The sequence below is a fragment of the Topomyia yanbarensis genome, chromosome 3 (genome assembly GCF_030247195.1).
Source record: "Topomyia yanbarensis strain Yona2022 chromosome 3, ASM3024719v1, whole genome shotgun sequence".
Lineage (NCBI taxonomy): Eukaryota > Metazoa > Arthropoda > Insecta > Diptera > Culicidae > Topomyia > Topomyia yanbarensis.
This window is the reverse complement of record NC_080672.1, coordinates 45721774-45737762: the sequence shown is the minus strand read 5'-3', so window position 1 is coordinate 45737762 and position 15989 is coordinate 45721774. Positions and strand designations below refer to the sequence as shown.

General features: G+C 41.4%; 1 protein-coding gene across 2 annotated transcripts in view; it reads right to left on the bottom strand.

The window, feature by feature from the left end:
* Window positions 1–12448, bottom strand: part of LOC131688889 (uncharacterized) — a 56998-nt gene extending 44550 nt beyond the window's left edge. Inside the window, exons 1-2 of one of the 2 annotated variants that reach the window (XM_058973490.1) lie at window positions 12288–12448; window positions 6174–12067 (exon numbers count right to left, since the gene is read on the bottom strand). In XM_058973490.1, coding sequence (XP_058829473.1) covers window positions 6174–11482 — 5309 coding nt within the window. In that variant the 5' untranslated portion in view covers window positions 11483–12067; window positions 12288–12448. Of the gene's footprint in view, window positions 1–6173 lie in introns of both variants that reach the window. The other variant, XM_058973489.1, reaches the window with a different exon arrangement.
* Between the last annotated feature and the right edge of the window lie 3541 nt (window positions 12449–15989).

The following is a 15989-nucleotide window of genomic DNA, read 5'->3' as shown; positions in this document are numbered from 1 at the left end:
TGCCTTCAGATAGGCACTTGATTTCCTTCGGGATGTAACCAATATTCTTCCCGTGTAAACTTAGCCTGCACCAATTTCAAATTTTTCACAACCATGCTGAGCTAACTTTGCATTTTATCATAAAATCGCGAACACAAAAGACCTCAATATATTAAAAACACTTTAAGCACATTTCAAAAATATACTGATATTCGCTGAACAGTTATTTGTCAAATTTCGAAATATGAAGCAGTTTTCAGGAGCACGTTAGTTTTATTCAACGCCTACTCATAGATCCAGTTAGGCACAGTCGTAAATATGAAAAAGAACACTTTTATTTGTAAATTAAATGTTATGCTTTATCGTAACTTTCTCTTCTCCCTGAAATCCATAAAAGTACCTGGTCAATAAAATAGGTGTATTGTAATCCATTGCATTAAAATTTTTCAAATCCAATGATTTTAAGACTAATATTTTAACAACTATGTAAGCTCCCTTATTCAAACAAATTTTATCCATTCGTCTTGGCATTGAGCAGTGGCGGATCCAGGGGGAGGGTCCTGGGGCTCCAGACCCCCTCCGAAATTTTTTAACCTCTTGAGAAATTTTAAAATAGTTTCTATTTTAAATTCGTTTTAAATTCCAAATCATTCCAAACCAGATTCGACCACCAAAACTGATTTTAATTATTATTAAAATCATATTGAGAGTATTACATATTACGTATTGTACAATGAGCACTTGAAAATTAAAATTTCGGACCCCCTCCGAAATTTTTTTCTGGATCCGCTCCTGGCATTGAGTCATTCAAACGCTGATTAGTTTTCGTTGTTATAGCGTCCTTTTAAGCTGCTTTGACCGAATTACTTCTTTTTAAGTACATTCCGTAGATTTTCTATGGGATTGATGACAGGAGATTGGCAGAGTCTGAAATTATAGTCACTTTATTATCCCGAAATCATTCCTTTACGTACTTCGATGTGTGTTTTCGATCAATATCTTGCTGAAACTGCCATGTAAAGGCACGTTATCTTTGGTATAGGACTGCATGACATCCTTTAGGATGTCCATCTTTCAGGATGTCCATCCTTTAGCCTTGCATTCGAATCTTGGCATTATAGTGGTGTTGCGAAAAATAGGACCTGCGCCATTTCACGAAAAGCAAGCCTCAAACCTCATTGTTCTCGCCTCCGTGCTCTACCATATTTTACGTGTCTCGCAGAACTCTTTGCACTTTGGACGTTTAACGTTTTGTTGTGCATCGGAGCAAAACATGTTTATTTTCGATACGTCCCTCCGAAGAATATGTCGCCATTTTTTTATTCTTCTGAACCAGGCCCATTAACGCTGTTGAAAAGCAAATTGCATATTTTTTCGAAGGCTTTTGCTTCGCAATAGTGGAACCTTCTTAGCCATTTTTTCTGGAAGATTGGAAGTTGATGGCCTACAGCGAACTGTTCTCGGACTTACCACATTTCCAATTTGTGCTGAATTAGTCTTGGATGACGCGAATGGATCAGATTCCGCTAATAATGCAATACGATGGTCAGCTGCTGCAGATATTTTCTTGTGTATGATGCGTGTTTACTTTTCTCAAAAATTTTAAGGCATTTGTAACGAAGTTATCGGAACGCCGAAGTGTATTCGCGATTTATTTGTACGTCTTATCTTCTTGAACAAAATTTCTTAGCAAACCTCGTTCTACTTGGGTACAGTGAGATGCTCGACCCATTCTACAACAAATCTTTGACTTATTCAACATTTACATACATTTATTAGCACGCATAATTCAAACTTCACCAAATAATTCGTATAATGGAATAATGTAAAATAATAACCCGTTAATATATTTCACACACCTATTACATTGACCACACGAAAAAGCCTGTGTTTTGCATCTTGATAAAGATTGCAAATATAATCAGCGCCAACAACACTGCCACAATTGAAAATGCAAAAAAGTAAGTTTTCACATACTAATTTCCATATAAATCTCAAGCGCAATGCGCTATGCCGGGTCAAAACCAATCGACTCCAAATTTTGCATAGTTATTTGGGACCCACGATGGAATCAAAAAAGTGCTGGGCTGAAAAAACAATCATTTTGCCCCATCCTAATAGGCACCTCGAGAAAATGTAGTGTGCATCATAATTCAAGATTTCCTGGGACAATTTATTTTGGAATTTTTCGCAGTTCTTTACCTTATTTGCCAGGTAAAGTTCTATTAATATATGAAAATTGAATGAACACTCTTTCTTTATCGCCCAAAATTTGTTTTTTTTTTTTAAAATGATGAAAACAGATCTTTTGTCCTAACGTATGCAATGCGATAAGAAAAGGATGAAATAAACAATTAAAAACATGGGCAGTAGCGGTTGCGCCTCGTTTGGAAAGAGCTTCGAAAGAAACCGAAATTTTTAGTGATAATTGTGCATGTTCAACTTCCATCGCATACGCCCTTTATTACATAAATTTGTACTTTCTGCCTTGTACTCGCTACATTTTGAATGATGCTGGAAGCCATATAACGTCGGTTCTGTTATTTTAAGCTGTCATATTTACGACATTGAAACAAAGGTCCATGCTTTCGACAAATTGCCTCTCAAGGCTGTAAATCAATTGTCACCACAAAAATTTATACTTCCTGCTGCGCTTGCTGTGTGTTTTTGTTACCTACCCAGGGGAACTGGGGGTTAGCCCGACACCCTGGGTGAGCCCGACACCCCACGACTTTTCCCAGATATCAAATTTTAAATCATACAATATTGACAGGATACTATTAGTACGATTATTTTAGGCATTTCGATAAACATCGATGCCATATGGGTTCATTAAACGTCAACAAAATAAACAAAACAAGCGAAAGCAAAGTTGATGCGCTTTTGGATGTTATTTTTAGTTGATACATTTCAAGGTTTTAATAGCACAAAAGCTTTGAAAATGATCAGTTTTTGTGTCACACATTCTATTCTACTCTCCATATCGTCATTTGTGTGTATTGAAGGTAAGTTTGAGTATTTCAATACTGTTAATTGGGCATTTAACAAAATGTGCGCTGTTGGGGTAAGACCGACAGTTTTTGGGCGGGGTAAGACCGACACGGTGTTTAGATGATTGGGTTCGTTTTTGATTCGATACAAACGACTGGGTATATTTGTTGTGTTCAATTATACTATAATTACGTCATGTTAATAATTGAAATACACGGAAACTATGTTTTTTGAATTTATTTATCAGTATTGTCTCAAGCCGACCAAAAAAATTAAGAATTAAATTGAACGTGATTCATAGCTATATTACAAAAAGAAACGAAAAGTACAATCTAATATGAGATTTTGAAATGATATTGATGAAAAATTTTCATTACCCGTCGGATTGTTGATCAACAGTGTTCCGAAAAATCACAACACGAACCGGATAACTTACTATGAAGCCTGCGTCAATTCTAAGTGAATGAGTCCTAGTAACAGCGTAGGGGAACATGGGGAGACTTGACCAGGTTTTCAGCTAAAACTGCATAAATCTCTAAAAAAGCCTTCAATCCCTCAAAAGTCATTCAGATATAATGCGCAAAGCTATTGCGCGTCTTCATGATTTTTTGCAGAATTTTTAATTTAATTTTTGAAAAGTTACCAAAGTTTTTCTGTGATCGTTTTTTCTGGTTAAGTCCCCATTACGGGGAGACTTGACCAAAGCGTGGGGAGACTTGACCAAGAGAATTTTGAAAAATCAAAAAATAATGGCATAAAACATACTGTAATTATTTTTTTTCCTATTGTCGAGATCCTTAGGTAGCAGTAAAAAATATAAAAGAGTTGAACTTTTGATTTTTTTAATGCATTTCTTTTTAAGAATTAACTGTATTGCTTACATTACATGTTCACACGTCACGAAATCAGTCCTACTGTTGCTAACTTTGTTTACAAATATTAAAATATAAAGACTTATGTTTGGGGTGGGATTTTTTTATGGCGTGATTAACATTAACAGCAGATACCAAAGCATAATAAATATCAGGAATTTTGTATCTTTCTTCAGCTGATCGCTACTTGGTCAAGTCTCCCCATAAAATCTTGGCCAAGTCTCCTCAACATTAGTTATTGCGTTCAATATCATTCAAATTCTAGTAATAACTATTCCAATGTTCCAGTTTATGTTAAATCATTTCACTGCTTCACAAGGATTAAGATGGTATATTAGTACATTAATAAAGTTTGATAAAAAATTACATCATTTAATGCAAATTTATTAATCACGTAATATTTTCTGCAAGGAAAGGATTTTTCACTTTTAAACTTTGAAAATTACCTTTAGGGATCGAAACAAGCATAAAAATATTTTTGAAAAAAATTTAAGAATCGAATAGAAGACGCCATAGCCGAAAATAGAATTTTGCGCTTGGTCAAGTCTTCCCATGTTCCCCTATATAATCTGCTTGTGGAACAGCTCTTCCTCGTTAGAAGGCTATACAAGTGGCAATAAAGCTCGAAAGAATTACTTGAGAAAACCCGTACCATAATATAAACCATGTGTTAAACATTATTTCTTCATAACACCACGCATTCGAATGCTCTGCCTCTTGCTACGCGGTGAAATTACTGAAAGCATACGCTTGCATCACACATACTCATATACACATAATTGCACTTTATCACATATACACAATACATTTTTAATGGAAAATACTGGACAAAAAGAAAGTTCAAAAGGGGGTTGCTCTTGCCCCTTTAGGGTGTCGGTCTTACCCGCTGCGTTTTTGAAGTATCATTTTTCTCCATTTTTTGGTAACCAATAATTTCTAATGAATTCAATTTTTTGAAACGCCGAACAAATTATATTTTGTTAAGAACCACCTAAACAAGGATTATGCACAGAATATACAATTTTTGGAGCTTCGTGGAATTTTATAAAAATTATTGCGCTTAAGGTGTCGGACTTGCCCCGCGTTCCCCTACATAGTCTTTATGAGTTTGCTTTTAAATCTCCTGCTAAAACATACATCAGTTATTTTGTGGTTTTGTGTCTTGTGCAACAAGCCTGTTAACGCATACGAAATCGTATAGTTATTTCACTTCGCATTTTATCAGTTCAAGATTTTTCTCAAAAGAACTAAAAAGAATTAGTTTGGTCCTTATTCAGCTGTAGAGTGAAAAAAAAATGCACTTTTATTAACTCCATAGTTGCAGTTGCATTGGTTTGTGTGCTAAGATTATAGCAAATTGAGAGGAGTCAGGCGAACAAGAGTTTGTTTCCAAATTCTTTCACAATTTTTAGAAATTAAACATGAATAGCCAGGTAATTTTTTAAAGAACTTAAGTGCTAATTGCAAAGAGACGTTTTTAGAGACGATTTGCGTAAATTATCCAGAACAGTGGTTTTCAACCGGGGGTGAATTCACCCCCAGGGATGAATTAGACTTATCTTTTCTGTCAGGGTGGATAGCAATTTTCACCAAAGGGGTACATGATAAGGATCAATATTCGGAAAGGGGTACATGGAAAAAAAAGATTGAAAACCACTGACCTAGAACAGCGGTTCTCAACCTTTTTCGTATCACGGACCCCTTAGAAATTTCCCTTGGTTGCTGCGGACCCCCACGGATGAACATCGATTTTGTATGCCATAAATATGTTATTTTCAGTTTGTTAAGAAACAAGACTTGAAATTCCAATCTGCACTCGAAAAATATATTTTTCTTCGCGGACCCCCAGCAATAACTTCGCGGCCCCCTAGGGGTCCGCGGATCCCAGGTTGAGAATCACTGACCTAGAGAATAAAGGGCGTTAAAGCTAACTGTCAAAATTCACTTTAAGTAGAAATTCCAGCTGGGCTCTTACTCGTCAACCACATATGTTGGCAGTAAACAACAACAAAAAACGTTCTTTTTTGCTTTACTGCTACCATCTGTGCTTTGCCAATAATGTTTTGCTCGGAATTACCCATTGAAGTGAATTTTGATAGTTGACTTCATCGCCGTTATCCTAAGCTAATTGAGACTTTGATGGGAAATTTGAATCGGACGCATATAGTTATCCGTGTTTTTCATTGTTACGCCACTTATCGCCTGAATATTTATGGCGACCAAAACCACTTGTGCACAATTTGTAATAAATTATGTTCAATTTATCAAAACACAGACAAGTGCCTAGGAATGAACCATCAGATTATACATGTATATAGAAAAAACACTCACCTGCCGAACAGCGGATGCCACAACGGAGAGGTAAGGTCCGTCGTATCATCCATTCCGTTGGTGGTGCTGCCTACCTCGGGCAGTTCGTCGGTATTCAGCAACCGCCTTTGAATGGCAGCCGGATCCAGCAGATGTAATCCGGGTTTCACTTTTAATTTTCCCTGTTGCTGCTGCTGTTGCTGAGGTTGTTGCTGTTGTTGCAGCAACTGCTGTTGCTGTTGAAGCAGCTGTTGCTGTTGTTGCTGCTGCTGCTGCTGCTGCTGTTGTAGGAACAATTGCTGCTGCAGCTGGTCATGCTGACCGGCCGCGTACAGTTCCATACCAGGAAGAGCCATTAGATTGGCCAGCTTACTGTTGGTACTGTGCTTTTGAAGTTGCTGTTGCTTCTCCGGCTGGAGCAGGTTCATCAGAGATTTGCAGGTAACTCGAGGTTTCTGTTCCTCCTGATGGTGCTGCTGCATCTGTTCCCGGGTGTGATGTTGTTCTTTCTGTAACTTGCGAGCTATCAGCTGCTGTTGTTCGTGGAATTCTTGGAAGTTGTTTGGAAGGTTCAAGAAGGGATTGTTAGAGAACATGGAATTTGCGCTCTGTCTACTCTTCTGAGCAGCGGTTAGCTGCGGCCGGTGGGCTTGCTGTCGCATCTGCGCACTGGCCGCCTGATTCATCAAGTTTGGCATATTTTTGAATGCGGTCGGACTGAACTGCTGCTGCAGCGACGAAGGAGATTGCATCGTTGAGGTTCGAGTGTTACTACTGAAACGGTTATTTGGCATCGAGGGTGTCATAAACTGAGGTATCGAGAGGGAGCTAAGCTGATTCATTACGGAGCTGGGTTTCTTGGTCTGTTGGGTTTGCTGCTGGAACAGACTGGCCGCGGCAGCGACTGCTGCAACGGAACGCTGCTGTTCGAGAGTCTTTGGCGGGATGATGGGTTTACGATCAACGTGAACCACTGCTGGGCTGGCCGCTTTCTTCTGAGCTTCCTGTTTTCGCTGCAAACTTGCACTATTCACCTGGTTCAGGGCATCTTGCCACATGGCGAACTCTAGTTGGCGCTTATAATCCATAGGATTAGTAGAGAGTCCGCAGTAATCCTGGAACCGGGGACCCATGAAGGGTAGCATTTCGGCGACGTTCGGGTTGGCATTCGGAATGTTCATCATTGCTTTCAGTAATTCCGGTCCGAATTGTCCCATCTGGCCGAGATATGGCAACCATAGCATCTGGTTGAAGGCGGCTGCCGTTGCCGCATCGATATCTCCGGCCAAACCAGATGCTAGTAGGGAACTCATTACTGGGTTCTGTTTGGCTGCTTGTGCCGTAAGCGTCTGTTTTAGAACTTCCAGCGGACTCGGTGCAGTTTTCTTGCTGGTATCGGTTTTCGTTTTCATCTTCAGCAGCTCATCCTGAGTTTCCAGGATTTTTTCTAACTGTGATAGCGAAATGACCAGAATATCCGGATCTTGTAGGATGTTTGGAAATGCAAATGCTTCCGGTAGGCGCAATTCGGGTCGGGTTGTTAGGAGAAGTGGGATTTCACGAGCAGGTGACGCGAGGACTGCATTGAGCCGATCCTTTGGCACTAGTAGTGGGTCAGGTACCTTCCATGCTGGATTACCGATTAGTAAACGTAGCTGGGTCAGTGCATCTGGGTCATTACCAGAGGTAAGCATTTCCACCAACCGAGTTGATTCTCCGTGATTCGCGTGGCTTGCTGGGTTGCTGCTAGCACCGCTACCACCGACAGTAATTGTGATGTTGTCGGTTGCTGGACCAGATGTTGACGCACTATTGTTGGCAGTTTTGGACTCCGGGTCGGGTTTAATTCGTTTAGGTTTGGGTTCATCCTCGGTGCTTGACTGTCGTTTAGCTTCTTCCGAGCAGCTAACGGTTGGACTAGCAGATTTTCGACATTTACCTAGATCTAGAGGTTCTTTCTGTTGCATCGTTCTTGGTTTTGCACCAGCAGAGGATGCTTGAGAGATGAGTGTCTCCATGACGGCGCTTGAGATTGATTTAGGCTGTAGGAAAATGTCCGGAGACGGTGGGACTGCTGGTAGACCACTGGGTTGTGGCGATTGAATGGCATCGGAACTGTGTGAAATTGGCCGTGGCGAGGGGGAAAGAGTTACGATGGAATCGGTACTCTTTTCACTACGCTTGCGGCAGCTGAGATCCTTCGGTAGTTCTTCCTGGCAGGAATCGGGCGAAATCACAATGGGAGTGTCAGATTCTTTGTTCGTTTTTTCCGCACTGTTAAAGTAGGAATTGGCATGTTCACTGCTATCGGTGAGATCCTTTATCGTGATGGATAACTCATCGAGCGTCGGATTTTGCGACGAAAACGGATTCGGCAGATTGTCGTCCATCTGCAGTGAGTGGTGTGTGGTGTCGAACAAATCACCTGTAAGTCCTTCAATTTCACCGGCTTCGTTAAAGGATAAACACTTTGGCGATGTACTAAGGGATTCACCTAGACGCGAGATAATGTCGGCAACAGGTTCAGATTCCAGCAGGACATCATCATCGTCATTGTAATCGTCTGATATGGAATAAACTGTATTTTTGAGATCATCCGTTCCCGAGATATGATTGTCTTCACAGCGTTGTTCCACCAGCGAATCAAGCAGTTCGGCACCAGTCATTGTATTTTCACCGCAGTTGGCATGTAGCAAATCTTCCGGATTGGCAGACTGTATCTCACGAATTCCTTCGATCAGGTCACTGCAATCGTTGAATTCACTCAAATGATGATGCTTTGGATCATCATCTTCCAGCTCACTGTCACTACTGATGGTGATATGCGGTTGCACTTCCGCGTTCTGGATGCAATCCGATTCCGTCTTACAATTTTCGTATACTGCGCTATCCAGGCACATATTTTCATTTCGTCCTTTTGTTTGCTGCTGCTGCTGTACTGGCTCCGACTCCAGAACGCACACTTCGTCTCCATCGTCGTCAATCTCATGCACAGTCGGTGCATCGGAAGTTGTTGATGTGTGCAACGGTTTGCCACCTTGTTCCCCAACTTCTTTCACACTCACACTACTAGCGCCCGCTCGCGGGATGGTGGAGTTGGCGGCGGCGGGTGCTGTACCACTGACAGCAGCAGCATCAGTAGTTTCACCAATAGTGCCATGTTTGCTTGCATCGGTTATGGTGGTTGCGGAGGCACTCCTGGCAGCGACGGCGGCCGCAGCAGCCACCGCCGCAACCGCCTGCAGGGATTCCAAGTGATAGGAGAATGTTTTCTCAATGCACTCGTTCGCGTGGTTTTCCTGATGATTAAACCCAAGTTCATTTAGTGCAATCAAATTATTGAGCGCCGCTGTTGTTGTGTGCTGTTCAATATTGGCCCCGACATGCGCAATGGCTCGACTGCGTTGTTGAAGCTTTTGCACCGAGATGATAGTTGATGGTATCTGTGCCTCGATGTTATCCAGTTCCTCCGACCACCGTTCGCTGCAACCATTCGGTGCCCCAGGATGAACGATTTTCTGGGGCTCCTCTGGCGGTATCAACTCGATATCGTTGTCACTGCTGCCATCGTCCTTATTGCTATCCGTGTTACTTGTGGCATTAATACTATTGGTACTGATTCCTTCTAGGCTAGTGGCGTTATTTAGGCTACTATTGTTGGTATTACAATCACTATTACTACTGATATTGTTGCTATCAACGGTTAAATTATTTTGATTACTAATATCTTCAACATTAACATCTGATCGGCTCAAATCCTCAAAGTTTTCACTAGCATCCTGCTCATCACACAGCGTTATATCAATAACATCATCATCATCATCATCATCATCATCACCATCATTGCCCTCATCAATGTCCGCATCTTCGCTGAACAATCGACTCTCGCTAACATCATGCACATCCAAACTAATTCTACTCTCCGGCCGAAGAAGCGTCCGCTTCATCAACGCCCTTCGTTTCACTTCCTTTTTGTGTTTCTTTTTCTTCTTGTGGGATTTTTTGTACTTTGGTAGCTCTACCCTTGGAATGCCATCTGACTGCGATTCCGTCCGACTGTCCGATCTCGGCAACAGAGAAAACACTACCGACGAACTGGGATCCGTTCGGGGGTACGACCTCCACAGCCCGTTGGAGGATTTGGTAATTCGTATACGATTACGCCTATCGTAGTCCTCACAGCGGACCTCGACGATGCGTGTATCCTCCTGCTTAACGAACAGGAAAATTGGATTCAACCGGGGAACGGTACATTCCTCCGAGGCGTTAGCCTCTTTAGTTTTTCTGCAACTGGCACTGCAGGCGCCGTTGCTGCTGTTTGTTTTGTTTTTGTTTTGGGCACTCCTACTGTTAGCTCTAGTGGCAGCTGCGGCCGCTATAGCAACCGGGTTTCTTTTCTTGGAATTGCTTGCTTTGGTTTTGCTTCGACACCTGGCTTTGAAATAGAACTCCGGTATGCACATTGTATCGATGATCCGGTCGGTGAATTGTCTCCGCCGATTGGATTTGCGATGTGTTTCGATAGTTTCTTCGCATTTTATCAACGCGTTGATTGGCTGTGCCGGACTTTCCCGTGGTTCCTGTTTTATGATGCGTTTTGGGATTCTGCCATTTGGTTCCACTTTGACTTTCCTCAGAAGGGGGGTATTATTTGCTGCAGCACCGTTAACTGTTAACATTGCCTTGGTCGTACTTTTTTGCACGGCTGGCGTGTTATCCTCAGCACCAGCTGTCGTGGAAGATGATGTTTGTGCTTTGTTATCGGCAGCCACCACGTTTGTCGCGCTACGACTCACAGTAGGTGTCGTGTTGCGCCGCCGAAGTATCAGCTTTGTCGCGTCCACGTCATTATTTTCCCCTGCAACAATATTGTAGTGCTGTCTCTTTTCAGCGGGGCGACGTTTTTTATCACCGCACGCTATGGTACCGTCATTTTTCGTGATTTTCTTATTATTGTCGTTTCCGATGTCTTCGTTTTGTTTCTGCTGCTGCTGTTGTTGTTGTTGTCGTTGTTGTTGCTTCTTATCGGAATTGTTTTGGGGCCAAGGAACCGCTTTGAGTTTAATGATAGGCTTCAAGTTAAACTTGCTACCGCCGATAATAATTTCCGATTGTGAAGCGACAGTTTTGTCAAGGTTTTTGTTAATCTTCTTCAAATTGTTGTTATTGTTTCTCTTACGAACATTTTTCTTGGCGACCTTCTTCTGCGGAATGGGAACTAATTTAGGTAACGGGGGGAGGGATTGGGCAGCAGGAGATCTCGACCGAGACTCGGACGTGCCGTTGAATCCGAGTGATCTCCATTGCGAACTAACAACGTCTGTACTCATATCCAGCACATTACTCCCACCCTGGGGTTATTTCACTTCCCCGAAAGTGTATTCCTTCGGTGCGGAAATTTCACTCATTTATTTTCTTTCGCGGGATAGACACTATTTCGACCATTTTTCAACAGTACCCGTTTTCTAGCTTTCAGCCAGACAATTTCTTTGGCTTCTCACACTCTCACTTCTTACACTGGACATTTTGCATTCCTTGATGCGACTTTCCCAGACTCACTTCTCGTGTATTTTTCTTTTCTCTCACTTTTCTCACGATTTTAATCTCCGCCGTGGAAATAATCAATAAAACTCGCCTTTTTTATTTTTATTTGATCAAAAGCGGCGAGCTGTCAAAATCTTATTCGATTTTTTGCCTTTCTCGTAATAAACACCAACCGTACGCTCACGCACACTTTCACCACAATGAGACCTTCCGTACGAACACTTGTCCGCTCTGGACACGGCGAGGCACACCCATACCACTACATCGTCGCGATCTGCAGCTATGTGCCACTGTCACACTATTGTGCAAACGCGCACCCCGAAGTATGTGTGAAGGAATGAAATGAATAACATTCAAGAGAAACGAGAAAACTACATATAATAAAAATATAGCTAAATTATAAATTTTTTCTCCATTCAAGCACTCCCGTAATCCATTTTCTTTTTTTTGCGCTCGCTTGCGCGATCTGTCAAAACTCCCGTCGAATCAAAATTTGACGTCTTGCACTGTGTTACTCGCGTACACTCGATTGCGTACTACTAATTTTTGTTCCCCCCGCAGCGCTTTGCGCTCGATTGATGTCAGACACACCACCGAGAAAGGTCACCACACTCTTTTTGGGGTGTGCGATGTAGTGGAGAGTCAGCCCCCGAACACGGATGATGATGGCTGATTAGGTCACACACCGACGAATATCGAAATGCCCTCGACTTGGCTAGCGCGCGTACTTTACATAACATAAGTTAACTGTTTCATTGCCCGCACAACACTGACGAACCCGAACGTAGTCGCGACGAACACCGCCGAGTAGCGCGATAGAAAGCGAAATTTTCTTATTCGATGAGATTCTCGGTAATGGTTCAATGTCTCACCACTACCATGCGGGGTACGCGTTGCATGACGTCACGAAAACATCGCTTCGGGTTTCGTATCGTCTCGCGCGAAAAAGGCCACTCTTGTTGGGTGATGGGTCGCACGTGCTGTCGCTTGTATCGGTGTGATGATATTTTGCTTCTCTATCGTTCGTTTCGTCGTTTTTGTTTTGGTTGCTCCTCGCGGGTGCGTGGTGGTTGTGCGACCTTTTTATTATATTTTCTCGAAACGCCTCAAAGTTCATCGTTTCTTTTCGTTTGGGTTTTCGTGCCGGGGTGGGTTAAACTCCACCTTTTCTGCCATCCCACTTCGTAGGGAAAGGAAACGTCTGCCTGTGCTGTTATGTGCGTAAGGACCTCAAACGCAACTGTTGACCTTGAATTAGTCCTTGTTCGTCACGTCTGTCTGATGGGTGGTTTCAGAACATCGCATCGCTTTACCTTTCCCGTTCGCTTGTGGTGAATTGCAACGCGGTCCTGGGGGTGTCGCATAGGAATTCCGTAAATGTTAACAGAATCTTCCCGAAAATTTTCTCTTTATGATAAAATCTCGATTCTGTCGAGTTTTTATTGATAAACATGTGGGACGGTCCGAACAATGGTTCGTTTTAAAAGGAATTACTTAAAAGACCAAACAACAAAGGCGGTTAAGATGATGATTCCGTTTCAGTAGAGCGAGGAACAGACCTCCATTCTTTGGGAGGTGCGCGCGTGTGTTTGTGTGTACGAATGAAAAAGCAAAAGCACTACTGGACAGCATTCAGTTCGAGGTTGGAATCGGGCTATGCTTGTATGTAATGCGATTTTGAAGGGGGGTTCTGTGTATAGGTAATGGATACACAAGATTAAAACATACACCGAACCAAGTGCCAACTGAGGTCTTTGATCTAGAAAAGAAAGAATTATGTGAAGGAAGTGTTGTTTATGGTACTTGCTGAAAGCTTCCGAAATCGGTAGACCTAGTACATGTATGGTGGAACGTTACCATGACTTATCGCTCAGCAGTAAACGAGCTTTTACGAGAAATGTATTCGGCGGAATAAATTATGCGCTTAATTAATTGGAACAGCTTAGGGATGCCTTTTGGCTATCGAGTAGTGCAAATTATTCAAGAATTACATCAAAGTCATAGATGGTTTGAAATTCAATGGATTAGAAAGAACAGTTTGGTTTTATATGAGCTATATGTGTTTCTTTGATCGTCGGTGGAAACATGAAAAGGTGAAGAATTCAACATACCTAGCCGCTTTACAAATAATTGTATTGTACAGTTCGGCTGCTATATCAAAATAAAAAAATAAGCAAATTATATATTTTATAATATAGTAAACATAGCATACATAGCAAAAATAAAAAAAACTAAACAAAAATAGCACAAAGTCGCAACATAAAAATAACATAAGTAACAATAATATGACAAGTTACAAAAATATCATTAATGGCGTATTAATAAATTCAACATGAAAATGGATTGGTTATGGAATTTGCGTTTCGACTTCATCTCATCAGAATTAGACACTAACCTAGCGACAGGACCAAGTTAGCGCTGGATTGACGCTAGTTTCAAAACTCGAAAACACTATTCCATAACTAAAACTTGCTTCGGTTTTAAGGCGGGGAAGTCAATTGGATGTATTAGATGTAGCTGGCGCACTCTCAATATCTTGGGACTCCTACGAAGGTAATCCGAAATGAGTCTAATAGCGAGTAAGTAGTTTTATTCTCCCGGATTTTTAATAAAACGCAGTTGCTCGTAATCCAAAATATTCAACTGTTACAGTGAGGGATCCTTGAAGCGGCCAACTCCATACTTCAACAGGTCTTAGCACGTCTGACCCATTACGGTGAAAACTCCATCCATTTCCACAGCATGGGTGGGCACATACACTTTATATTCCTGCATAAAACGTTCGCAGCCAGCCATCTGGTTTGCATGATCGAGGTCAATTATTACAAGACGCATCCTATTTGCTCGCACGCGTGGTAAGCTGGATTCTGTTTGTATACGGACTTTTTTACACTTTTTTAAACGACTTTTTGCAAAGTAATACGATTTTATGTATAAACTACCTATTTTGACATACCTGTTCAAGGCTATGGTTATCCCATGAAAAACCGTATAAAAAATCCCTGTTATTTTGAGAAACCATGAAAACGAATTTTGTATTATTTCAGACAGCTGAATGAAAGAAAATTCGTTTGAAAATTATTGCTAACTTTTTTCGCTCATAGAAACGGAAATATGGTCATAGGAAGTTAAGCAGGCCACCTTTTCAAAGCTGTAGCATAGATCGCAGAATGAACTAGATTAATTATCATCGACAAAATAATTCCATGCCGTACTTTGTAAATTGAAGTCTCCTCGATGGCGGCAGGAGTTCCGCAACATCGCAAAGTTGCTGGTTCCCAACCAAGGTCGAATCCTGAGCTACGTTGAATCTCTGGTTGAAATATCACATGATTTTCAGTGTTTCTGGAAGCGTTGGAAACTTCTTGTTTTTTCTCAAATGTTTAAAACCAGCTGCTGTTTGCTTCGGATTTGTGAGAGAAAATTGATGGCCTCTCAAGAGAGAAAAAAATATTGCTACAAGGACCCATTTGCTAGTTATTAGTGCAATATTACATGCTTGATGCGCGGCGCAAACAATCGACCATGCAGACGATCCTTGTCGAAGAAGACGCAAAGCAGTATCGCCAAAGGTCACCCGACACACTAGTTTGAAGGGACACATCATTTTGTCCCGTTCGGTGCGATTGCTATTCAAACTCTTCGCTCACTTGAGCAAGGGGTCTTTGAAAGAGCCCATTCCGTCCTTCAGTAGATCCACGCATGTAAAGCTCGAATCGATAACTACACCATCGATCTCAACTTGGTAAGCGGGTATGTAAACGCGTTAGTTCTATATAAAAGTCTTGTCGCCAGTAACGTCATTTATTTGCTTTAGACAAAATATCACAATTCTGAACTTATCTAAGCGCGCTTTCGAAAATCTGGCACAGCTGAATATTTCTGCGTCTTGTGTAATGTTAGAATACCTAGCGGACTATCTTCGATTGGATATGAGGAACCCAGTTCAATGTGTTTGATTTTAAAGGGAGACATGGAGTCAATCCAACTAGTTCAAAGTTCCTTAAATTGTTTTCAGTATACTTGATATGCGGTAGAGTGCCAGAACTTATGGTAATCCTGATTTTTCAAACTGGACACACCTCGCAAAAAAATCACTATGCAAAATTTAAGCGCAATCGAAAATCAATGTCGTGAGGCGTCGAGATCTTGTGAAATATTGATTGCCTTTATGATACAAGGAAAGTTTTTATTTGTTTTCTGAATGCCAAATGTTTTAGAAATGCATGAAATGTCGAAATCTGGTGTCAATTAAAAAAAATACAATTTTCTAGATTTTTATTAGAAAATCTC